The 22,425-nt window shown below is 42.8% G+C and overlaps 1 protein-coding gene across 6 annotated transcripts in view; it reads left to right on the top strand.

Annotated features, from left to right (window-relative positions):
* Window positions 1-22,425, top strand: part of Mgat4a (alpha-1,3-mannosyl-glycoprotein 4-beta-N-acetylglucosaminyltransferase A) — a 129,372-nt gene that overhangs the window by 46,729 nt on the left and 60,218 nt on the right. For all 6 annotated transcript variants that reach the window (XM_031367229.1, XM_031367230.1, XM_031367231.1 and 3 more), the window contains 2 exons: window positions 16,917-17,084; window positions 19,780-19,920. In XM_031367229.1, the coding sequence (XP_031223089.1) occupies window positions 16,917-17,084; window positions 19,780-19,920 (309 nt within the window). The remainder of the gene's footprint in view (window positions 1-16,916; window positions 17,085-19,779; window positions 19,921-22,425) is intronic.

The following is a 22,425-nucleotide window of genomic DNA, read 5'->3' as shown; positions in this document are numbered from 1 at the left end:
TGCAGGCATGTGCACACACTAGCATGCTAAGATGTCCTCTGACTACTCAGAAGACTGTATGCACTGTCTTCTGGTGATTATTAAGGAGAGTCCTGTATTCACTGTGTATGGCCCGTCCGCCCTTTAGCATCTTTCGTTCTTGCAGTGCCGAGGATCAAAATACGAACCTTGCTCATGCTGAACAGTTGTGCCCTGCCACCGATTCTCAGCTAGATTCCTAGCTCTAGAAACTTCTAAAGATAATTTCTTACTTATGTTCTTTCTTTTTTGTCTTTACTGTACTAGCTGAAACTTAGCGTAACGGGTAGAAGTGACCAGAATGGACATACCCATTTTGTTCCTAAGAGGTCTGGTGTGAATTAATTTCAGTTCAGACCTTTTAAAAATTATAGGCATCTTTTATCCTTTGAGGAACTGCCTCTCATGGGTGTAGGAAGTTCCTAGTTTGTTGATAGTATATTAAAACAGACAAACAAACAAACAAAAAGCAGTGAATGTTGGGTTATGTCATGTGGTTTGACTTCTGACACCCAATCAATCATGTAGTCATTGTTATCTGAGCCTAGATATTGTGTGTGTATGTGTGTGTGTGTGTGTGTGTGTGTGTGTGTGTGTGAAGATGACTACAAAACTCAGTTTTGGTTTTACTGGTATTTCTGTATAGATTAAGTTGGGAAGAACTAAAACCATGAAATATCTGAATATTTGCATCTTTGTTTCAGCATAATTTTGAAGTTTTTCCATATATACTTTGTTAGGTTTGTATCTAGGGTTTGTGTGTGTATATGTGTGTGTGTCTGCACACTAATGTAAACAATACCATCTTTTAAAAATTCTGGTTGTTCATTGCTGTAATACAGGAAACCAATTGCCCCAGCTGTAACCACCTCCACCTGCCACACACACACACACACACACACACACACACACACACACACACACGGAGTCTGTATTATAGTTCATTTATCTATTTACCTTTACCCCAGCAGCTTTGTTTAAATTGTATTTTAGTCCCAGGAGATCTTGTGGCTGTTTTATTGAGGTTTTCTACATAAGCATGGCACCTGTGAAGACTTTTTTTGTCTTCCTTCACCATCTGTGTAGCCTTTCTTTGTCTAGTCTTGTTGCCCTCATGAGGCCTCTAGTGCAGCATTAAAGGGTTCCAACCTTAGTGTGAGTGTAGGCTCGACTATAGGGCTTTTTTGTAGGTGTGTTTTCTTTTTATTAAGTTGAGGAAATACCCTGGTGTTGCTGGCTTGTAGGATTCTATTGCTTTGTAGAAACACATGGTTTTATTTAGGGAAGGCCCTGTGTCCCACTTTTCCTGCCCATCCCCCCACCCTCTTTCCATCATTTCTCCCCAGGCACAGTTGGTCCTAGCTCATATTGGGAAACTCTGTTCAGTTTCTTTGATCTGTTTTTCTGCCTGCTCCTCAGGTTGGTTCATTTCTTTTTTTTTTTTTTTTTTAGATTTATTTATTTATTATATGTAAGTACACTGTAGCTGTCTTCAGACACACCAGAAGAGGGCGTCAGAACTCATTATGGGTGGTTGTGAGCTACCATGTGGTTGCTGGGATTTGAACTCATGACCTTCTGAAGAGCAGTTGGTGCTCTTACCCGCTGAGCCATCTCACCAGCCCCAGGTTGGTTCATTTCTATTCCCCGATCCGCATCCTTGGCTTTTCTGTCCATCATCCATCTGTCTGAAGTCCCTGGTTGACCCTCTCTGGTGAGTTTCCCACTTTAGACACTGCAGCAGCTCAGGTCTCCATTTTGTCGCACCTTTCTTTACTGTCCTTCTCCTTTGAGTCTGCCTCATCCACTGCTCCCATTCTTTACATGTAGTTTTATTTAGGTTTGTTTGTTTGTTTGTTTGTTTGTTTGTTTCCAAGACAGGGTTTCTCTATGTCACCCTGGCTGTTCTGGAACTCACTCTGTAGACCAGGCTGGCCTCAAACTCAGAAATCCGCCTGCCTCTACCTCCCAAGTGCCAGGATTAAGGGCGTGTGCCACTGCCACCTGGCTTGGTTTTATTTTGTTTTAAAGCATATTTAGAATGGCTGTCTTGAAGTCTGTCAAACTCAAAAGCTTGTAGCCCACCCCCACCCCCCCAAAAAAGATCATTTCTATTGATTGCTTCTTACTCCTTGACCGCCGGTTTAGGTCACACTTAAATTTTTTTTTTCATGTCTTCATCTGGGGTGTGTGCACGTGCTATGGTGTGTGCCTGTGGAAGTCAGAGAATACTTTTCTTTTCACTATGTGAGTCTCAGGAATCCAACTCAGATAGTCAGGCGTGGCTGCAAGTGTTTTACCAGCTGAGCTTTCCTGCAGGCCAAGGTTGTACTATTTTTTTCCTTTACCAGTCTAATGAATGCTGTATACATTGTATACAACGTATAGAATACTCTATACATTGATGCAAACAAGATTCTTACTAAATACCCCTGAGGGTGCTGGTCATCTTTGTTTGGTTAGCTTGGTTGTTTAGTACCTGGACTGGACTAAACTCGGAGTCTGTGTTGCCCGATGTATCAGAGGGTCTTTGTAGTTGGGTTTTAGCTTGCTTTTCTTGTTAAGCTTATGCCTTCCTGGTGGGGTTATACTCATACTGGTGTCCACACAGTGTGGGGTTCAGCTCGATCCTGGGTGAAGGCAAATCATCCAGGACTGTAAGACTTCTTCTCAGTTGTGGGGCCAAGTGGACAGCTGCATTCTGAGCTGTTTTCCATCTGTCCCAGCATGGATTCCCTCTGGCTGCTGCTCTAACTCTTCTCTGTGTGTGCACAAGGTTCTATTGGCCAGGTGTGTGCGTAGCTTATACTGGCTCCGGTTGCTGCTGTGCATGCTCATAGCCTCTGGCCAACCTGGCATTTGTAAAGAGCATTTTTAGCCTCACAGAGCTGTCTTTTGGGGACTCCTGTTGAGTGTCTGGCTGGTCTGCCAGCGTATTGCCCACTCCAAATGGAGCAAAAGCCTCGGGCTAGTCTTTGTCCTGCCTGTCAATTGTTAAGTGCACTGGCAACATCGGGCATCAGATGAGTCCTTTGAGGGATCAGGGATGTTAGTTTCCAAGGCTTGCCTCCCTACCCCTTGCTGACCTTCTGACAGGACAGAACTGGTGAGGGATGAGGGCAGCTTCAGCAAGAACGTTTGTGCTGTTCTTTAGAACCCAAATCCAGGCATTTTTTTTTTTTTTTTTTTTTTTTTTTTAATGAATGAACACTTGACAGTCTGTTGATTGGCTCTGGATTATTTCCAGAGTAACTGAAATGGCTGTTTTTGACTCTTAACCAGCCATGGGGAGAGGATTTGTGAGCCTCCACTTGCCTTTATGCCAGAAGCAAGGTTACCCCCCACCACCACCACCATTCATCAGGTGCTGTGAAGAGCAGCTTTTGTGGAGGGCTCTGAAAAACCACCCCATGAGATCACTGCAATCGCCATGCTGCCAGTCTATGTATGAAGGGTCGTTAGGAATTATAAATAAGAACCCGATTTCAAAACAAGTCCTAAGAGGGGCCATAGTGTGGATCTCAGCTCTGCCAAGTTGGCCAGCAGCCTGTCTTGTTTATGTATTAACGTTGACAGTTGGGCCCCTTGGACTGGGAATGGTATTATTTTCTCTTCAGCTTAGTTGGCTGGCAGCCATTTCCTAAAACAGTCTCCTAATCGAATTTTTCCAGGTTGGAAAGCTGTTCAGGCTTGTGCTGTGCTCCAGGTTGTCTGGAATCTATGCTGCATGTATTCTTAACTCTGAAAGAAAATTATTCATGGGTGACATATTAGAGGAGACTAAATTGAGAACATTGGGTTATTACAGAACATTAGCTAACTGGCTTTTTGGTGCTACTTAAGAAAGACTGCCAAGTAGATCTTGGAGATAGGAGCAACTGTCCAGCTGTAGACCCACTGGACGGTGAATGTCTGGATAAAAGCAACTCGTCTCCGTTAGCCTTAGTGGGCAGGCACACAGAAACAGGAGGAGGACTGGCCACTACTGCTTCATGGGATGCAAATGCCTAGAGGTTTTAAACGCCAGCGAGAGGAATCTACAGCAGCCGTGGCATTTGCAGCATTTGGCTTTCATTTTCCTGGACTAGTGGCTCTCAAAAACGTAATTTAGAAGGAGCCAGGACCTCTAGCCTGTTCGGGGGGCTCACGTGTGTGAGACTATTCCATAATAGTAAGCGAGGGGCCTGCTTCACAGACATAGCTGTGAGAGTCGCACTGTTTTCTGTTACGCCAGACATGAATGAGATTGGATAAAACATGTCACTCTTTTTATTGTTTGTGTGTTATTGAGAAAGGGCATCTCTGTGTAGCTCAGACTACACTCAGACTAATGATCCTTCCGTGTTAGCCTCCCAAGTATGGGGCTACACACATGGATCACCGTGCCCAGCTTTGCTGGTTTTTTGAAAGTGTCCTGACTTTCATAGCATGGTATTTTTGATAGATCCTGACATCACTTGCTAAGGTAAATATAAATATTCCTATACTTCACATAGAAGGTCTTTAAGGTTCACTAACATCTAAGTACTTAGGGCTGATGAGGATTTGGGTTCTGATCCCCCCCAGTACCCATGCAAAAAGCTGCTTTTTTCCTTTTAGTAATTCTGGGGTGTGGGGAGTGGGGGAAGACATGAGGCTCATGGGTTCTTGACCAGCTAGTCTAGCCACAATGTTGAGCTCTGCCTTTAGTGAGAGACCATTTCTTTTTATAAGATGAAGAGCAGTAGAGGAAGGCACCCAGCATTGATCTCCAGCCTCCACACAAACATGCATACCACACAACAAAAATGTGTGAGAACTATATACACAAAGACCCTTCTATTACATTAAAAAAAAAAAAAAGGATATACTCGGTGTGTGTGTGTATGTGTGTGTGTGTGTGTAGGTCAGGACAGTTTGGAGGAGTTGGTTCTTTCGTTCCATCATGTAGGTCTTGGGAATTGAACTCAGGTCCTCAGGCTTGGTAGTAACAAGCCATCTTGCCAGCCCTGTATCATCTTTAAAATAAAATGGCCATCATACCAGGCACATAGCTTACTTTTACTATTTACTGTAGGATAAATGGTTCCCATGTCATGAGTTTGCACATAGCTTACTTTTACTATTTACTGTAGGATAAATGGTTCCCATGTCATGAGTTTTACTTGGTATGCAGTATTATATTAATATAATTAGTTTAGTTATATAATATTTGATAAGTTTTCCATAAATTATTGATCCGTTTCTTTTGTAAGCACTGGGGAGTGAACCTCATGCACACTAAGCTAGTACTAACCCCTGAGCTAGGTCTCTTGACCTTGTTGATCACTTTCTCACCGTTTAAAAAGAATCTAAGCTGATCTGCTTTCGGTGACATTTGGGGCTAAGTGAAGAAATACTAAAGCAGGATTTCTAATGTACAGGAAAGAGCTGGCATAGTTGACCTGGGACTTGGCATTAGAAAGCCCACCTGCATGGCTAGCTCTTAGCTGGCATCTGGGAACTGGTGTGAGACTTTAAATAGCTGCTTGTACCTGAGTTAATTCTATGAGCTGTGTGGTTTAACTAAGCATAAGCTTTATTATTATTATTATTATTATTATTATTTTATCATCATCATCATCATCATCATCATCATCGTTGTCGTCATCATTCTTATCATCATCATCATCATCATCATCATCCCACCCCCCAAAAGCCTTGGCATTGTCTCTAATGGACCTGTAACCCTTGGTTTATTCTGTCTGACCCCCTACTAGAGGGCCTAGGTGTGCCCTGAACAATTCTACTGCAGTTCAGTTCTTGCAGCCTGCACCGTTTTCCTCTAGACTTTTTTCTTGCTTTGCTGAGACACTCCCTCTCCCCCCAATTGCGTGGTTGTGAAGCTCTCAGACCTTTGTTGTCAATCTAGCTACTTTGTATCTAAGGCACTATAGCATAATTAGGCCTAGCTCTTTTCCCTATTTAACTGTGAAGTTTTGTCAGTGGGCGTTCCCAAGATGAACTGTAACTTCCAAGATCTAGCCCGAGACTTAGAGCTAGACAAAGTTTCAGGAAACGAAGGAAGGATGATGGTGGACCGCGTGTAGTTGGCTGAACTAAGGGTGCAATGCCGTCTGTCGCTAAAGTTCCTTCCCTGGGGACACATGAACAACATGTACCCCTCCTTCTAAGGTCTTAACAAACGGAGGTACAGTTCTCAGAGGTCACCTAAGGGGACCAGAAAATGTATTAGCCTTCCTTACAGAACAGTGGGTCAAGGGTTACGGACAAGAAAGGAAGTGAGATTAAAGCAGCCATGCTGGGAAGTCTGTGCCCAGCAGGGATACGGGCCTCCCCATTGTGTAGATGTAACACACCCTCCTTATGCTTCCTTACCTATATCTTTGCCCCACCCCCACTCTCCCAGACCCTGTGAAATTAGGGCAGAATTACACACCACTGCAAGGGGTGGCTGGATACTCAGGTGATTGTCTCATTACCCTTCCTGTCCCTCCATCCATGAGAGACGGTCAACAGTAAACAAGCCCAGCTGGGATGATTTTGGGTGGTGGTGATGGGGGATCAGGCCCAACCAAACTGAAGACAAAGATGGTTTGGCTGGGAGGATGGTCCTACATTGTAGCTGTTGAGTGTGTTTGGAGAATTCTGAGTAGTTTGGCCAAGTTGCAGCAAGGAATGGTGCCGAAGTCATTTCAGAAAGGTCAGCAGGAGCCTTTTAAGGGTTTGTAGCTGCATCTTTGTAGAGGAGAAAGTTGGCAGGGCATCAAGGTCAGCCAGTGGATTCCAGAGCTGATGAGGACTGAAGGGTTAAGGGAGGCAAATGGATGAGGAGTGCTAGGTGAACGGAAAGAAAGAGATAAAAAGGAGAATATGACTGCTCCTGAGTACCGTGGAGGAGAAGGCTCATTGTAGATACAAGGGAGAAGACAGCCAGAGGCATCTGGAAGAGTCTGGAGTAGACATGACCAGCCGACTGAGCTACGCCATGTGAAGGTGTGGGGGAGGGGAGGAAGGAGGGAAGACAAAGAGACCAAGAGATGGAAAGGACCAGAGTAGCCAAAATGGCTGGATTATATAGGGAAGAGCCACTTGGGGAAGGGCAGCCCAGCCCTGTCCCTGGGTCGCAGAAGATTGGGATACGTACGGGTGGGGTATGCCAGCCACAAGGACACAAGGATAGGGACTGCGAGGGATGCTGGGAGAACCTGAAGGCCAGAGTCTGCCATCATATGGTAATAAGCACCTTAGCATTTGTCCTAGGTTTGAGACCTAACACTAAGCACTGCTATGCCACCGATGTGTAGTTCCAGCTGCAGATATACGAGGCCCAAGGAATTTCTGGGAGCTGAAACCAGGCTCCTTATTGCCAGGTAGGGATGGGTGGGTGGGAATCTAGGAATCATGGCCTTTGATTCCCAGCAGGGAGACACTCCTGTGTGGGCAGGTGGGCACTTCTCCAGAAGGCTTCTGTGGACACTCCCCGATGGGAAGAAGTGCCCTGTTATCCTTCCATGTAGTCTCCACTGACTCCCTCATTGGGGAGATCTTATAGTTGGCATAGGGTAAAAAGCCCTCAACCCTGAGTTGTATGAAGTATATCCCGTGTGTTCATGTGACCAGGACCTTGTGACATAGTGGAACTTTAGATTTGGCTATAATTGATGGGGTGGGGGTGAGAATGGGGTCAGGATTGTTCTTGAGGTGTGTGTGGCTAGAGTAGAATAGTACTCATCTGTAAGCTTCCTGTGTGGCTTGTAGCCCTTGGCTGTAGTGAGCCCAACATCTCCCTCCCCTCCTCCTCCCCAGTGCCCCTACCCCTTCCCCTTCCTTCATGGGTGTTGCACCAGCAAAGGCCAGAAGAGGATGTCAGATCCCTTGGAATGGAGTTATAGGTGATTGCTATCATCTGACATGGGTGCTGGGAACCCAACTCTGCTCCTCTGTAAGAACAGCAAGTGCTCTTCATTGCTGAGCATCCCTCCAGCCCTGTGGACTTGTTGTTGTTGTTGTTGCTTTTTTGTGTGCCTGTTGATGCCCCAAGTTGCTGCCTTTTCTAGTCCCCATATAGAACAGATGAGGTAAATAGACATTTAGACATCAGTCTGTTATTCCCTGGGTTCCAAGGACTTCACTCTGTGCCTTCTGCTTGCCAGAGAATTATTGTTTATAACACCAGGCCTTTAATGGTACATAGCAAGTATAGAACGTGTATCTTTTACAGGCTTCTTGATCTCAGAAAAAGTCCTTCAACTGCAAATTCACATTCTAAGACTGTGTCTTTATGGACAACTTCATAATAAAGTCAATAATTGTCTTTTAGTGTTGTCTGTTGATGCATTATAAATTTATATGCTTTACAAATTGCCACAGCTCTTATGGCTAACAGTGGCACTCACCGTATGATCTCAGTGTCTGTGGACCAGGATACTCTCTGGGGTGTATGTGTGGGGAGGTGCCTCAGAAATCTGAATGGAAGGTGCCATCTACCTGTACCACCATCTTGAGACTTGCCTATGGAAGAATTTGTGTCCAGAATCTTTGAGGTTGTTGGCTGAATTCATTCTTCTTTGGTTGTAGGTATGAAGCCAAGTCTCCTATTAGCTCTTGGCTGGAGGTAGCTCTGAGCTCTTGGGCCTTGAAGTTTAGCTTCTTGTTTCTTTAAAGCCAGCTTAGGGTGGAGATGGAGGGGGTCTTTATAGAGAGGACATTTGCTAGCAAGACAGTCTTATATAATCCATTTTCCTAGAGGTGAGACCCATCTATCTGCTTTATCATGTATTCTGTTCCTGAGAACAAAACTTTTTCCTTCTCACACTCAAGGTGAGGGGCTTGTGCTGGGCTAGGCACCCCAGGATGGCGAGGATCACCAAGTCATCTTAGAACTTGCTGCATTATCTTGGATTTATAAAGAGTCTGGTGAACTCAAATGGTAATTCTCAGTCTCAATTTTATCCTTTAAAAATATTTTGTTTTTTATTTATTCTTTGTGCATTTCACAGTATATGTCCCAATCCCAGTCATTTGTCCTCCCTTCATACCTACCCTCTGTAAAAGTAACTTTTATTCTCTTGTTGAAATTATTGTCTGGGAGGCTTACTGCCTCAGTCTGCTAACCTAGGCCTAGTCCTGGAAGCTTCTAGCCTCTGTACAATCTAGGCCTAGAATGTTTTCAGCCTCTGTGACTTGCTGCTGAATAAGCTCGCCCTTTCTAGTTCTTTCTGAGCTCTGGCTGGTTGGCTCAACTCAACTGTTCTGGCTCAAACTCCTTTGCAAGCTCCTTTGATTTGATCTGGCTTCTCTCTCAGCCTCTGACTTTTTGCTCTGGTTGGCCTCAAACTAATTCTGGCAATCTGTTCTAATCTTTTGGCTTCTTCTTATTTTCTGGCTCATCCTAATTTCACCTGTGTCTAGCTTATTCTCTCTTAATCCTATCTCTGTAAAACTCTCATGCTAAAACTGCCTGCATCTTCCTTTCTCTTTTCATGAAAGTTGAGCATATCCTATTCTGTCAAATCTTTCTCTGATCAGTCACTTTGTCAGTCACTCAATCAGACATCATTTTCAAACATGACTACTTCCTTCTATAAACTAACTTTTCCTTCATTGTTTGGGATTAAAGGTGAGTACTAAGGGCACATCTGTATATCCAGCCAGAGGAATTAAAGGTATGTTGTTAAGGGCTGAGCCACACCACAACTAGAAACAGGTATTTTCAGTAAATAGATGGGAGTTTTAGATGATTGTAGACTGTTAATGTGGGTGCTGGGAAGATCTCTGTGCTCTCAACCACTGAGCCATCTTTCCAGCTCCATACTGTCTGTCTGTCTCTCTTTGTAAGGAAGCTGAGTCTACTAAAATGAATACCCTCTTAGGTTATGCAACTCCCCCTCCCTCCGGTTTCACTATGATAACAGAATTTAGGTCTTCAAATGAAATTATGAAAAATATAAAGCTTCTTCCCAAGGATGTCGAGCAAATCTATTTAGATTAAGAATGCATTTCTAAGGAAATTAGTCTTGTAGCTCCATACAAGATTAGTATTAGTTTTCCTTTTTAGCCACTTACCAAACCTATACCCGAATGCAGTTTTAAATTGCCCTGTTAACAGTGCTACCTAAGGGGTGCTGGACAGAAAGGACAGTTGTGTGCCCAAGCTTTTCTGGTCATGACACATCCTAATAAGGATCTTGTTCTGGGATATAGAGAAATCGGAAATGAGTTAGTCTCAGTCTCTGTTTTAAGTTTAGAACGTGTCTGATCACATGCACTGCAAGCCCCACTTTTCCTCGTGAGCTTGGCTGAGTCTTTTCAGAGTTCCTGTTGATGTGATGGATGCTCCAGGTGTCTCCCGGGGTAATTCAGTGGAACCCTTAGAAGACACCTTTGACATAGTTGTGTACCAGATAGTCTCAGAGCACCTCCCTGCGCCATCTTGCGCTTTATGGCCTGACACATTTTAGTTTTAGTCAGTTTCTGCCTGTGTGTTCCCATGGGTAACAGGAAGGAGGTAAAGGAGGAGCTTGGAGAAGAGCTCACTCCATACACTAGGCTTTTTGGATCTAAGTTCTAGGACAGTGTTGGTCTCTTCTGAGTGGGTGGTCTGTGGCCCTCCAGCTTCCACATGACAGTGGAAAACCTCAGCAAATCTCAGGCCTTCCCTCTCACTTAGAGAACTGGCATTTCTGGAAAGAGTCTGCGATTCTGGATTTCACAGCCCTTCCAGCTGTCTCATGTGGAAGTTGATGTTGAGGAAGTAGAGACAGCTGGCATTTTAATGAGCTTGCCTGCCAGTTCTAGGGAGAGGTTGTTTGTAACTGGACTTTTAGGGCAAAAGTCAGGACTTCCTCAGCTCTAACAGCCTAGCCTGCTTGGCCAGTTGGTCATCCCAGTATATGCCAGTAAAACATGGAGGGCAGAAAGTAGAAACAAAACATCATTAGTGGCCACACTGGGAAGAGAAACAGATAAAAGGTCTAGTGACCCCAAGGTCATCGTCAGGGTCCGGACATGGGCTTTGGGTTTAAATAGGGGAGGATTGGACAGGGAACTGGAGCATGCACAGTTAAAGCAGTTCTGGTCAAGATATGGTCTCCTTGCTGTAGATCTGCTCCCCTAAGGTGGTCTGAAGTTGTTAGTGTTGTTATTGCTTAAATCGGACCAATCTGGTTTTTCTAAGTTTCCTCTCCACCAGTGTGGGCTCGCTGTTTGCCTAAGACCCTTATCTAGGTTGGTCTGTTGTGCCAAGCATGCCGTTCCTCCAACTCAGAGTGGTGCCCGTGGAGGACAGAGATGTTTATCTTTGTACCTTCAGTCTTGAAGAGAAAGGCATCCCTGCTCTTTAGACAGAGGCGGAATCAAACTGGGATCTGATCTGACTAGTCGGGGTAGGTTTTAATCTTTTCTCCTAGTGCGTTGTGGGCCTGTGAGGGGTCTTTTAGACAAAGCAGCTCCGGAGGAGGGCCTGTTAAATACACACATTTACGCTTCCCATTTGGATTCTCTTATAGTGTGCTTTAGCTCCCCAAACTGCCTTTGGAACCCGGGGTCTCTTTATTCTCACCTCTCTCCGATCCTCTTCCTCTCTTCCTTCCTCTCCTTCCCCTCCCCTCTCCCTCTGCTCCCTCCCCTTCTCTCAGCCTGTTTTAGAACTTTGTCAATGGGAATTGCCTCCAGTTTCTTCCAGAGGCCTGTCTTTCAGTTTTAAGTCAGCTGTGTAAAGAACCACCAATGCGAATTCTTTTTTAATAAAGTGAAATATAATTATCTCTCAGAGTCAGTGGGATCCTGAAAATTAAGCTGTAAGCTTAAGAGTAATGTTTCTGAGTTGTTCATCTCTCTCTCTCTCTCTCTCTCTCTCTCTCTTTCTCTCTCTGTGTGTGTGTGTGTGTGTGTGTGTGTGTGTGTGTATACAGAGTGGCAGGTAGAACATAGAGGGACTTTTAGGTCTCAAACCCAAGGCTGGTCTCACTCAGTACCCGTGGGCTCTCCCAGCATCCCTCAGTACCTCCTCCCAGCACTTCCCTATCACTCTAACCTCCACCCCTAGGGGCTAGGCTTCCACTTCTCACCCCAAGTCTGATCCCTATATAACTCAGCCATTTTATCTACTTTACCCAGGCTCTTAACCCAGGTCTCTTAACGCAGGCTGCCCCTCTTGTTCCCTGGCTCCTCTCTTGCTCTCTATCCCTCTCACTCCTCTCATGGTCCAGTTTACTCTGCCGGCCATGGTCAGTCTGAACTCTCCCTTGTTCTACAATAAAACTCTCTGTACTTTGGGAGCGGTCATGTCCTCCTTTATTTATTTTATTTTATTTTTCATTCAGGGACAAGCAAGTAACCAACATTCTTTCCAACCAGAATTTTAGTTTGATAAATTTTTACTTAAAAAAAAAACAAACAAAATATGGGTGTAATTTTTGTTAACTTTCCATTCACAAAATTCACTACTAAACCTCTTATCTTGTTAAATAGAGGTTCCTTTAAAAACTTTAAATTTCTTTTCTATTTTTGACATACATACTGTTGCCCATTTATATTATGCATCAGGTTTTTCTTTTCCTACAGTGGGTCTAAACTTATTTTAAATTATTAAGTCACATAAAAGGATTAAGCATCAGCAATATCATGCTTTGGAGTTTTTACACTTTAGATCCCCCTGATAATGGAACAAAGCAGTAAGCAGATCCAGGTGCCCACTTAGGAAGAGGGTGGCATGAGACACCCTCAGCTTCCTGCCATGGTCCCTGATGGATGCAAATGATAGAAAACAAAGCAGATACGGGGATTTCACTGCAGATGATGAAAATGGGGGTTGTATGAACATTTAGAGGAGCTTTTGTGTTAAAAGTTTGAACTACGTTTCTGGGACATAAATAGGACAAATTCTAAAGGTGTTGTAAAAACTTGTAGAAAGTTCTCGGCTTTCTAGATCATGTATCGTATAGGGAACCCCTTAGTATGGAAGGGTAGATTCAAAAGCAAAGAGCGTGTGAGCCACTAGGATGGGGCCTACCTGGAGCCTTTCCTCACCATAGACTTTTGGACTGAGAGCAGTGTTCAGGAAGTGTGATTTTTCTGTGCTGATTTCCTAAAAAGCATGAGCACCCCTCCCCCTCCCCTCAGTCTCTTCTATGATTTTCTGACAATGGTCCTGATACCTTCTTAGTTTGCGCTCTTTAATCTCATTCAGGATCCATTCAGGATTGTGCTACTGTTCTGGCATTTAGACTCCATGTCTTTTAGTCTTGGGCATCTCCCTGGTCTTCATCTTGATGACCTTCCACATTGTTTGAGGTACATGCTATGTGCCTTGTGCATTGTCTTGGTTTTGTGGAGTCTTCTGTTTCCTCCAGATTAGACTGAGATTACGCGGTCTTGGCAGGAGCATCATGTAATGAGCCTTGTTCTCAGTGGATCTAGGGAGGTGCTGGTTGGTAGCAGTCCTGTTATTGCCGGTGTGGACTGTGGCCATTCCCTTAAGGGATGTCTGCCAAGTTTTTCCACTCTCAAATTAGCATTTTTCCCTGTGTAAAATGAGTAGTTGGTGGGGAGATACTTTGAGATGATGTAAATGCCTCATTTCTTACCAGACTTGTACCTGGTTGTTAGAGTATCCATGTTTGTTTCTTACCTGACTCAGTAACTACCCTCTGCTGTTGGTTTTCCCTCTGACTGTTGGTAACTGGCATTCTCCTGTAAGATCCCCTGCCCCTCATCTGAGAGGTTATAGTCTATTATTGATATGAGCTCTTTGATTCTAGTTTTATTCAATGGGTTATAATCTGTTACAACCAATAGTTTAGTTTTGTTACTTAAATTACCCCATGTAGCTAGTGAGAGGGTTTTTTTTTTTTTTATGCAGCTTTATATCTTTTTGTCAATGTCCTGTCATTTTATTTTTCGGGAGGAAAAATGTATTATTGTGTGTCTGTGTGGGCAGTGTGGAGGCCAGTTTGCTTGTGGAAGCCAGAGGACAACTTTGTGGAGTTGGTTCTTTCCTTCTGTCATTACTTGGGACTTGAATTCTGGTTCCTTTTAGGGCTAACTGGTACTCAAAAATTAATGTGTAGGCACTGCCTGGGTCTTACAGGGGAGATGTTACTGTGCTTGCTGCGATCAGATTGCTGGTTTGGGCAATTCTGTGGCTGACCCGGCTTGTTGCAGTCTCCAGACTCAGGGACGCACACATCTGTACCCTTAGGATAGCATCTGATATCAGACCACGCTCTCCATATTGTTTTCCAGACTCTTTAAAAAGTACTCTTGTTCCAGATAAACTTTAGAATGCACATAAGCCTTCCTTCCCCAGCTGTCATTTTGAAAAGTGTTGACTTGTATAGTTATTTAGGTTAGAGGAAAATTGTTTTACAAGCCTGGGTTTTCCCATTCAGGGATAAGAGGTGATTTCTATCTTTCCGCTAACCCCCCAACTGACGTTGGTAGTTGTCCGTAAATCTTGTCTCCCGTAAATCTTGTCTCCCGTGATAATCATCACACATTGTTGTTGATGGTTCTGTTTTGAGCTGAGGTCTTACTCTGGTGTCAGACTGGTTTTGAATTTCTGGCCTCCAGTGAACCTCCTGCTTCTGTCTTCTGTGAGAAGCCGGGACCTCAGGTCCTATCACCATGTTTAGCTTTTTTCTAGTTTTGTGTTTATAAATGGTGTCTTGGTGTTTGTTGTCTCAGGAGTTAACACAGAGCAGTGCCTGCGCAAGAAATGCAGGGTGCAGATAAACCACGTCATCTTCACCGATGTCAGTAAACAGGACACCGTGAACTTTCTCACAAGCCTCTCCTGGGCCCAGTACTGTATGATTTCTGTCCTCCTGCATCAGGCTTGGGAAGGGGATGCAACAGCTTACGTGGTTTGGCCTCTTGGTGTTGGAAGTGGGAGTGGGGGAGATTGTGCTGGCTAATTACCCTGTCATAGACTTCTTGAGAGTTTGCTGTGTGTACCTGAAGGAAGAACAGTAAGCAGTGCCTTCCCTGGCCTTAGCCCCAGCTTTACAGAGTGTGTGTCGTCATCCTCTTCCTTCCTTCCGACAGGGCTTCACTGTATAGCACAGTATAGTGCTGGCATGCTTACTAAGAGCAGAATTAGTTGGGGCACTGTTGTCCCACAAACAAGAACCCATTTTGATTTCCAGTTCTAGTGCAGTGAGTGTTTCCTTGCAAGATATTGATGAAATGTATCTGTTCCTGAAGTTCTGTTAGCTTTTTTTTTTTTACAAGCATACTTCTTTAAGTTTTGAAAGCACTTGCATACAGATAATTTTTATATTTAAGTTTTTTTAGAATGTTATGTACAATACTGTATTTATATCCTTTTCAACACCTCCTTCTTCTATGTTGTCCTCAACTCCTGCTAAAACTCATGACCTCTTCTTCTTTACCTCTCATGGTTACATATATTATACACATGTTTCTATATATGAGCATGCAGCTTGCTGAGTTCATTTGCTGTTGCTCATAAGGAAATGTTCGGGAGTCTCTGTGACCACCATAGTCAGTGGAGTAACCTTCTGAGTGAGGCAAGAAAGCAGTTCAGTTCAACCTGATGCAAGGTGGTGTTGGTACAAACTTTGCCCTCAGGTAGCTTTTTAAAATTTTTAATTTTTTTTTTTATATTTATCACACATAATTTGGAAAAAAGTTTCCTGATGTGTGGTGGTTTGAATATGTTTAGCCCACAGAGTAGCACTTTTTGGAGGTGTGGCCTTGTTGGAGTAGGTGTGGCCTTGTTAGAGGAAGTGTGTCACTGTGGGCGTGGGTTTTAAGATCCTAGCTGCCTGGAAGCCAGGTGGAATCTTAGCTCCTCGCGAACCATGCCTACGTGGATGCTGCCATGCTCCCACCTTGATGATAAGGGACTGTCTCTCTGAACCTGTTTGCCAGCACCAATTAAATGTTGTCCTTTATAAGAGTTGCCTTAGTCATGGTGTCTGACTACAGCAGTAAAACCCTAACTAAGAGATGGTGATAATGAACTCAATCTCATGTGTATAACAAAGCTTGAGACATGATTACTTTGAACTCTTTATAAAGTGCACATGACATCTTCCATAAAAATAGGTTCTGTAGATTAATAGAGAACAAACTCAAGATAAAGCAGGGTGGAGGTGGGAGAGAGGCTATCATGCTATAGATTGACTGAGACAAACTCAAGATAAGAGTCTAGGGGAGGATCTGATATGGTCTGGCTACACAGAAAAGATTACCAGGCTATTATGCAAGTCTGTTCCTAGCTTCTGGGTGGAAAACAGGTTGTATGTCTCCCTCCCTTTGAAGAGACGACCTGTGTTTCTGATCCTGATGCCCCTAGTGCGTATGTGTGAGCACAAAGACTCCATGCACTTGTAAATCTTGTGCTTAGAGCTGACCATTTGGGGTTGGATAACCTGTCATGGAGTTCATTCCTGGAGAAAACTGATCCTCTCTTACCCCCTCCCCAGCCATTGACTCCCTATAGTTATTTATCTAGGGGTGTAGGACCTTGTAAAATTAACCCCGTGCACATTGGTACGTCAACTGGTAGTATTATGTAGGTTTCGTTTAGACAGCCATAATAATTGAGGTTTCACGGGTACAAGCATCTTTGTCACATCTAGAAGGCATTAACAGCAGGCTCTCTGGTCTGCTGGCTCTCACCATCTTTTTGACCTCCTTCTCTATTATTTGTCTTTTGTATTTTGAGCATATTTGACTGTAATAGTTTCCTTCTGTTACCAAAAGAAGCTTTTTTTTGATGAGGGGTGAAGAAGGACAGTTAGAAATTACATTGGTTTGGGAAAACGGCAGTAATGGGTCCAGGATCCATGCCTAGCCTCCTACTGTAAGCTGGAACAGTGTATTTATTGTAAATACGTATACTAAAAGACAAAGCATATTAATGGTTTCTTTTTTCATTTTGCCTCTAGAAAAACTAATTGCTTATCAACGAGAATTCCTCGCTCTAAAAGAACGTCTTCGAGTGGCCGAACATAGGATATCTCAGCGCTCCTCAGAGCTAAACACCATTGTCCAACAGTTCCGCCGAGCTGGGGCAGAGACTAATGGAAGTAGGACTGCTCTGAGTACAATCTCAGGTACTTTAAAAGGTGTACACATTCAAGAGTTTGTATGGAGCAGGACCTGAGAGTTTTGTGAATGGTTTACCAACTAGCACGTGTTCCCCATTTCAGGAAGAAAGATCACAACATTTGCCATTCTGGTGGATTATAAATATTCTTTTATTCATTGCTGTATTTGATTTTGACATGCACTGTTACATTTCAGTTGCATACATTTTATCAGTAGTATGGAAGAACTTGTGTCTTTTGAAAGCAGTCACATGGGATTAAATTTTAACTTTTGGGCCAGCGAGATGGCTCAGTGGGTAAAAGCCAAGCCTAATTCCTAGGTCCTACATGGTGTACAGGGTGAATCCGTTCCCACATTGTCCACTGACCTACACACATATACACACATACACATGAATAAGTGTTGTAAAATAAATAAATTTTAACTTTTATTTCAGCATGCTTATGATATAACCAGTGCTTGACCTTAGAAGGCTCCTGGGGACTCTGTAAGCTGCCTGGAACAATCCTTGTTCTTGCATCTGAATGATAATAGGGAAGAAACCTGGGTTACAGTGCATACCCGGAGAGTGTCTGACTGAGCATTCCCTTGGGGATTCTGGTCACTGGTGTCCTGCCTCTCCTGATCGAGTTGTGCGCCCCCCCTCCAGGGCTCTTTCTACATCTGTGTGTTAGACTCAGCTTCCTGTTCTCTAAACAGAGCCAGACAGGGATGCCTTTCATCTTGGTATCAACACCTGTCCTCATTGTTAAAGTTTTGTGTTTCTCCCTCTTCTGCTGAGGTTAATGGTGTGGATTTTGTCACTATGTAGCATTTTCCATTTCAGACCTATGCAGCTGAAAGGAAATTGCCCAGTGATTTCTGTTAACTCTTTTTATTGTCTCCTTTTAGCCTTTTTAAAACAAATGTTTACTTCTTGAAATTATACTATTGAGCATTGCTACTTTATCATTTTGTTTGTTTGGTTTTTGAGGCAGTGACTTGCTCTGTAGCTCTGGCTGCCCTGGAACTTGCTATGTAGACCAGACTGGCCTTGAACTCACAGAGAGACACCTCCCTCAGGCTCTAGAGGTTTGGGATAAAAAGTGCACACCACAGTGTCTGGCGTCATTAGTCTTCAAAATACTATTTGCATTAAAATTTTCTTTTAATGGTGTCAAGATTTTACTCTTTGGCACAGGCTGTTCGAGAAGTAACTATGTAGCCCAGGCTGGCCTCGGACTTGTGAGCCTCCTGATTCAGCCTTGCAGGTGCTTACATGTGTACTCCTCACACCAACCAAAATACTTTCCTAGCTAATGTGCTAATCATAGACCACAGCAAATGAAGCATTTCCTTCTATAATTAGCAAATGAATGTTTTCCTGGGTCACTTTTGCCCTTCCAAATCACAGCTCTGGGAGAAACATTTTTGCGTAGCATTTGGTTACATTTCTGGCAGCCCTTGTGATCTTCATTAGATTATGTTTTGATGGCAGGCGATTTCCAAACACACCATTTCTGGAACAAGACAGAAAGCAATTAGGTATTTGTAGAATGAGTGAAAGCTAAAATCATCAAAAGGAAATGCCTGAGTCACAGGACAGGCTGTGTTAGGGCTTTTGATTCTGCTGTATGTCTAGGACAGTCATCACCCCATGCCTAACAGTTAGCACCCTTCAAGCTGCTGTTGATTGCTGGGGTGGCATAGGATATTGTAACTTATTGATTCTTTACACATGAGATTCAAGTTTAATTTTATGTATGATGTGATATATTTTTGTGGGTTTGATACTGGTGTTTTTGTCTGCATTATGTCCGTGTACCACGTGTGAGAGATGCCCAAGGGAACCAGAGGAAGGGGTTAGATCTCCTGGGACAGGAGTTACAGTTGGCTGTGAGCCAGGACCTCTGAAAGAGCAGCCAGTACTGTCGCCATTGAACCTATCTCTCCATCCCTCATGTAATATCTTTCTTGGCATTTTGGCCATGAGTCTGTAATGCTGACTGCCTTCTTTAGAAGGTGAAATCTCAGTTGAATGAAAATTTATAGCACTATTGTCTAATTAATAGAAATTTTTACTTCCTACCCTGTTCAGTGACTCATCAGTTCCTCTAGATAAAACTGAAACCACTTTTAGATTGACACGTGCTGAGCGTTGTCAACTTCTAAACCTTTTCAATGACTATTTTAGGGAAATATATCTTCTATATAAAAGTTTGATAAAGCTGGGCAGTGGTGGTGCACGCCTTTAATCCCAGCGCATGGGAGGTAGAGGCAGGTAGATTTCTGAGGTCTAGGCCAGCCTGGTCTACAGAGTGAATTCCAGGACAGCCAGGGCTATACAGAGAAATCTTGTCTCGAAAAACCAAAAAAAAAAAAAAAAGTTTGATGAAATGTTACTGCATAAAGAAAATGAAAGTTAGACAGGACAATGATACATGCCTGGCATGGAAGAACATGGCTTCATGGAAGATTTGAGAACATGTGGCCTATATGTATCAACAACCTGTCTTTAAGAAAGGAAAAAAAAAAAAAAGACAGGAAAGTGAAATTGAGCGGTGGCCAGTGTGCTCGCTACTGACTTCCTTTGTAGACTGCACATTTAGTGCCTGCCTGATTGTTTCTCCTGTGTTCTGAGCTAAGTTTCAAAAGAGAATTGGCATCAATTTCCGGAAGGTAAGGGGTTTCTGCCACTTAAATTGTCTTTCTGTGTTTCAGATAATACCATAAAGCTTCTAAAAGAGTTGACAAGCAAAAAATCACTTCACGTGCCAAGTATTTATTATCATTTGCCTCATCTATTGCAAAATGAAAGAAGCCTTCAGCCCGCCGTACAGATTGGCAGTGGAAGAACGGGAGGTGTGTTCACTGTGTGCCTGCTATCAGACCTGTGATTTGGAGGGTTGCTTGATCACTAGGAGGACATCTAGCAGGACAAAGGAGTAAAATTAAATATATATTTATATTTTATATATTAATATAATTACTATATTAAAATGAAATAATTAAAATTAAATTAGAATATATAACTAATATTGTTATAGTAATTCTTATTAGCATATTAATATATTAATATACTTAATATATTTGTATTTAAAGTATATTAACAATATTAAATATATAATTATGACATTAAATTATAATATATTAAATTGTGATTGTTAAATTATGATATACAATTTATTGATATAATATATATTATATATTATATATTAAATATAAATATTTAATCTCTGCACAGCAGCTTGGGGCTCAGCACAATCTGCTTATTGAAATGATATGGACATCTCTTCCATATATCAAAACAGGATCAGTACACATGTAGTTCAGGCAGATAAACGCTTGAACCTTTGTCAGCTTTCTGTTTTAAAAATGGCGCGGTAGAGAGATGACCCCTTTCCAACTCTGAGTCCAGCATTAATGGCTGTTCACAATCCTGCCTAGGGGTTTGTCTTAAGTCTGCTCTGCCTTCCCCTAGGTACACAGAGGCAGACTGTTGCTCTGATGGGCTTCCCCCGTGGGAACACTTGTGCTTGCTGCCTTTCCTGTCCAGTGAATTCTCCTCCAAGGACCTTTTGGCTACTTAATATTTCTAGTTTTTCATTTTTACAAGACTTTAAAATTCTTGACTTAATTGAACTTGGACATTTTAGGTTGACTTTTTCTTCATAGATTTAAAATGTAGAGACTAAAATATTACAATTGGTGAAACAAGAGTTCTAGAGATACTAAAATTCTTCTGACTTTGTTGTTGTTTGGGGATTTTTTTTTTTAAATGAAGTTTCACTATGCAGGCCAAGCTTACCTCCCTCTCACCCCACTGGGATTTCAGGTGTGTGCCATCCTTGCCAGATTGAATTTCATTTTTGTGTTAATGTTTTTTTGGATTTAACTTTATGTGTTGAACCCCATCCCGTGTGATAGCAGGACTACCACCCTCAGACTTGGAAGAGAGCTTTGGCTCCCCTGCACCTGGGATTAGACGTGGTTGTGAGCCGCCATGTGGGCACTGGGAATAGAACTCAGGTCCTCTGCAAGAGCAGGAGGTGCTCTTTGCAGCTGAGCTGTTTTCCAGCCCATGGGTTGCTTTAGCTGGCTTTTCCTCTGTGTGGCTCTCGTGTTAGCATCTACCAGGGCCTGGTGCATGCTAGACCAGCTCTCCTCCACAGAGCTGTATCCACAGTCCTGGGGAGCTTTGACTCAGTGGGAACCTCTGTTTTCTTTAGCTCTGGTCATTTGAGCTGTTACTATGTTATTAGTTATTATGTTACCATGTTACTATGTTGCTAAGCCTCTGCATCCATCTCCCTTTGGTTCTTCCATCTTTATGTTTTATAAATAATTTACATTAACGTATGATCTTCCTATTGAAGTTGTTTGTCTTATGCTAGCCCATTCAGATTAACTTTTTTTAAATTATTAATTCAAGAAATATTTGTTGAGGTGAGGCATCCATCCTTCAGGGACTGGATATAGAAACTCTAATATGTGTAGGACACTTAGCTACTTTCTTTAGAATGTCAAGTGCTAATATTTTTAAAAGGTAACATTGATATCTCCCTTTAATAACCAGTCTGGGTAAGTTTGCATAGCCAATTTAGGCTGCATTTTCATTAATGAGAGTAACAAATGAAAAGAAGATTGTGTTTTTAAAAGTCTTAACACTTGAGAGACAGGGGCAGGCAGATGTTCATGAGTTCTAGGCCAAGCAGGACTCCACAGCAAGATGATGTCCCCTCAACTTAGTCCCCCCAAGTCATTTGGAACATTGAAGATCTCTAGCAGGTTCTTATTTAGTAAGCTCTTCTGGTTTGATAGCTGACATTCTGTCTTCCTTTTAAATATATTTCTTTGATCTCACTCACTCCACCATCTAGTTTTTAAAAAGTCCACACTCTTATAAAGTGAGTGCTGTTTTTAAAACATAGGAAAAGCAGTCATCTTGGAGTTTGGGGAACATAGGTTTTGTTTTTTATTTAACTTAAAAAACAAAACCTCTCTTTCTTAAATCCTTAGACAATCCTTAGTGGTGGTTCTAGAGCTAAGAACCCTTAGGATGTCCTTTAAAAAAAAGCCATTGACTTTTGCTTAGAAAAACATATATTAAAAAGTTTTTTTGCACATGATTTCCGGAATTCATGTTTCGCAGAAGCTCGGAACCTGTGTAGTATATAGGGATTTTTCGACAAGAAGTCCATTGTTTAGATCCAAGCAGAGCTGCTGCTTGCTTGAGGTTCTGTTCTTCAGTAGTCAGTCTGGTTAATCGCACCTGCAAAGCCAGTCAGGCTTGGGGGAAGGGCAATGCTCCTGGTGTTGGCTAGTCCGAAGACTGACAGGCTTGGGGGAGGGGCAATGCTCCTGGTG

This window comes from Mastomys coucha, unplaced genomic scaffold (genome assembly GCF_008632895.1).
Source record: "Mastomys coucha isolate ucsf_1 unplaced genomic scaffold, UCSF_Mcou_1 pScaffold14, whole genome shotgun sequence".
In the NCBI taxonomy this organism is placed as follows: domain Eukaryota; kingdom Metazoa; phylum Chordata; class Mammalia; order Rodentia; family Muridae; genus Mastomys; species Mastomys coucha.
The sequence above is the reverse complement of the archived record's forward strand: the minus strand, read 5'-3'. Positions and strand labels throughout refer to the sequence as shown.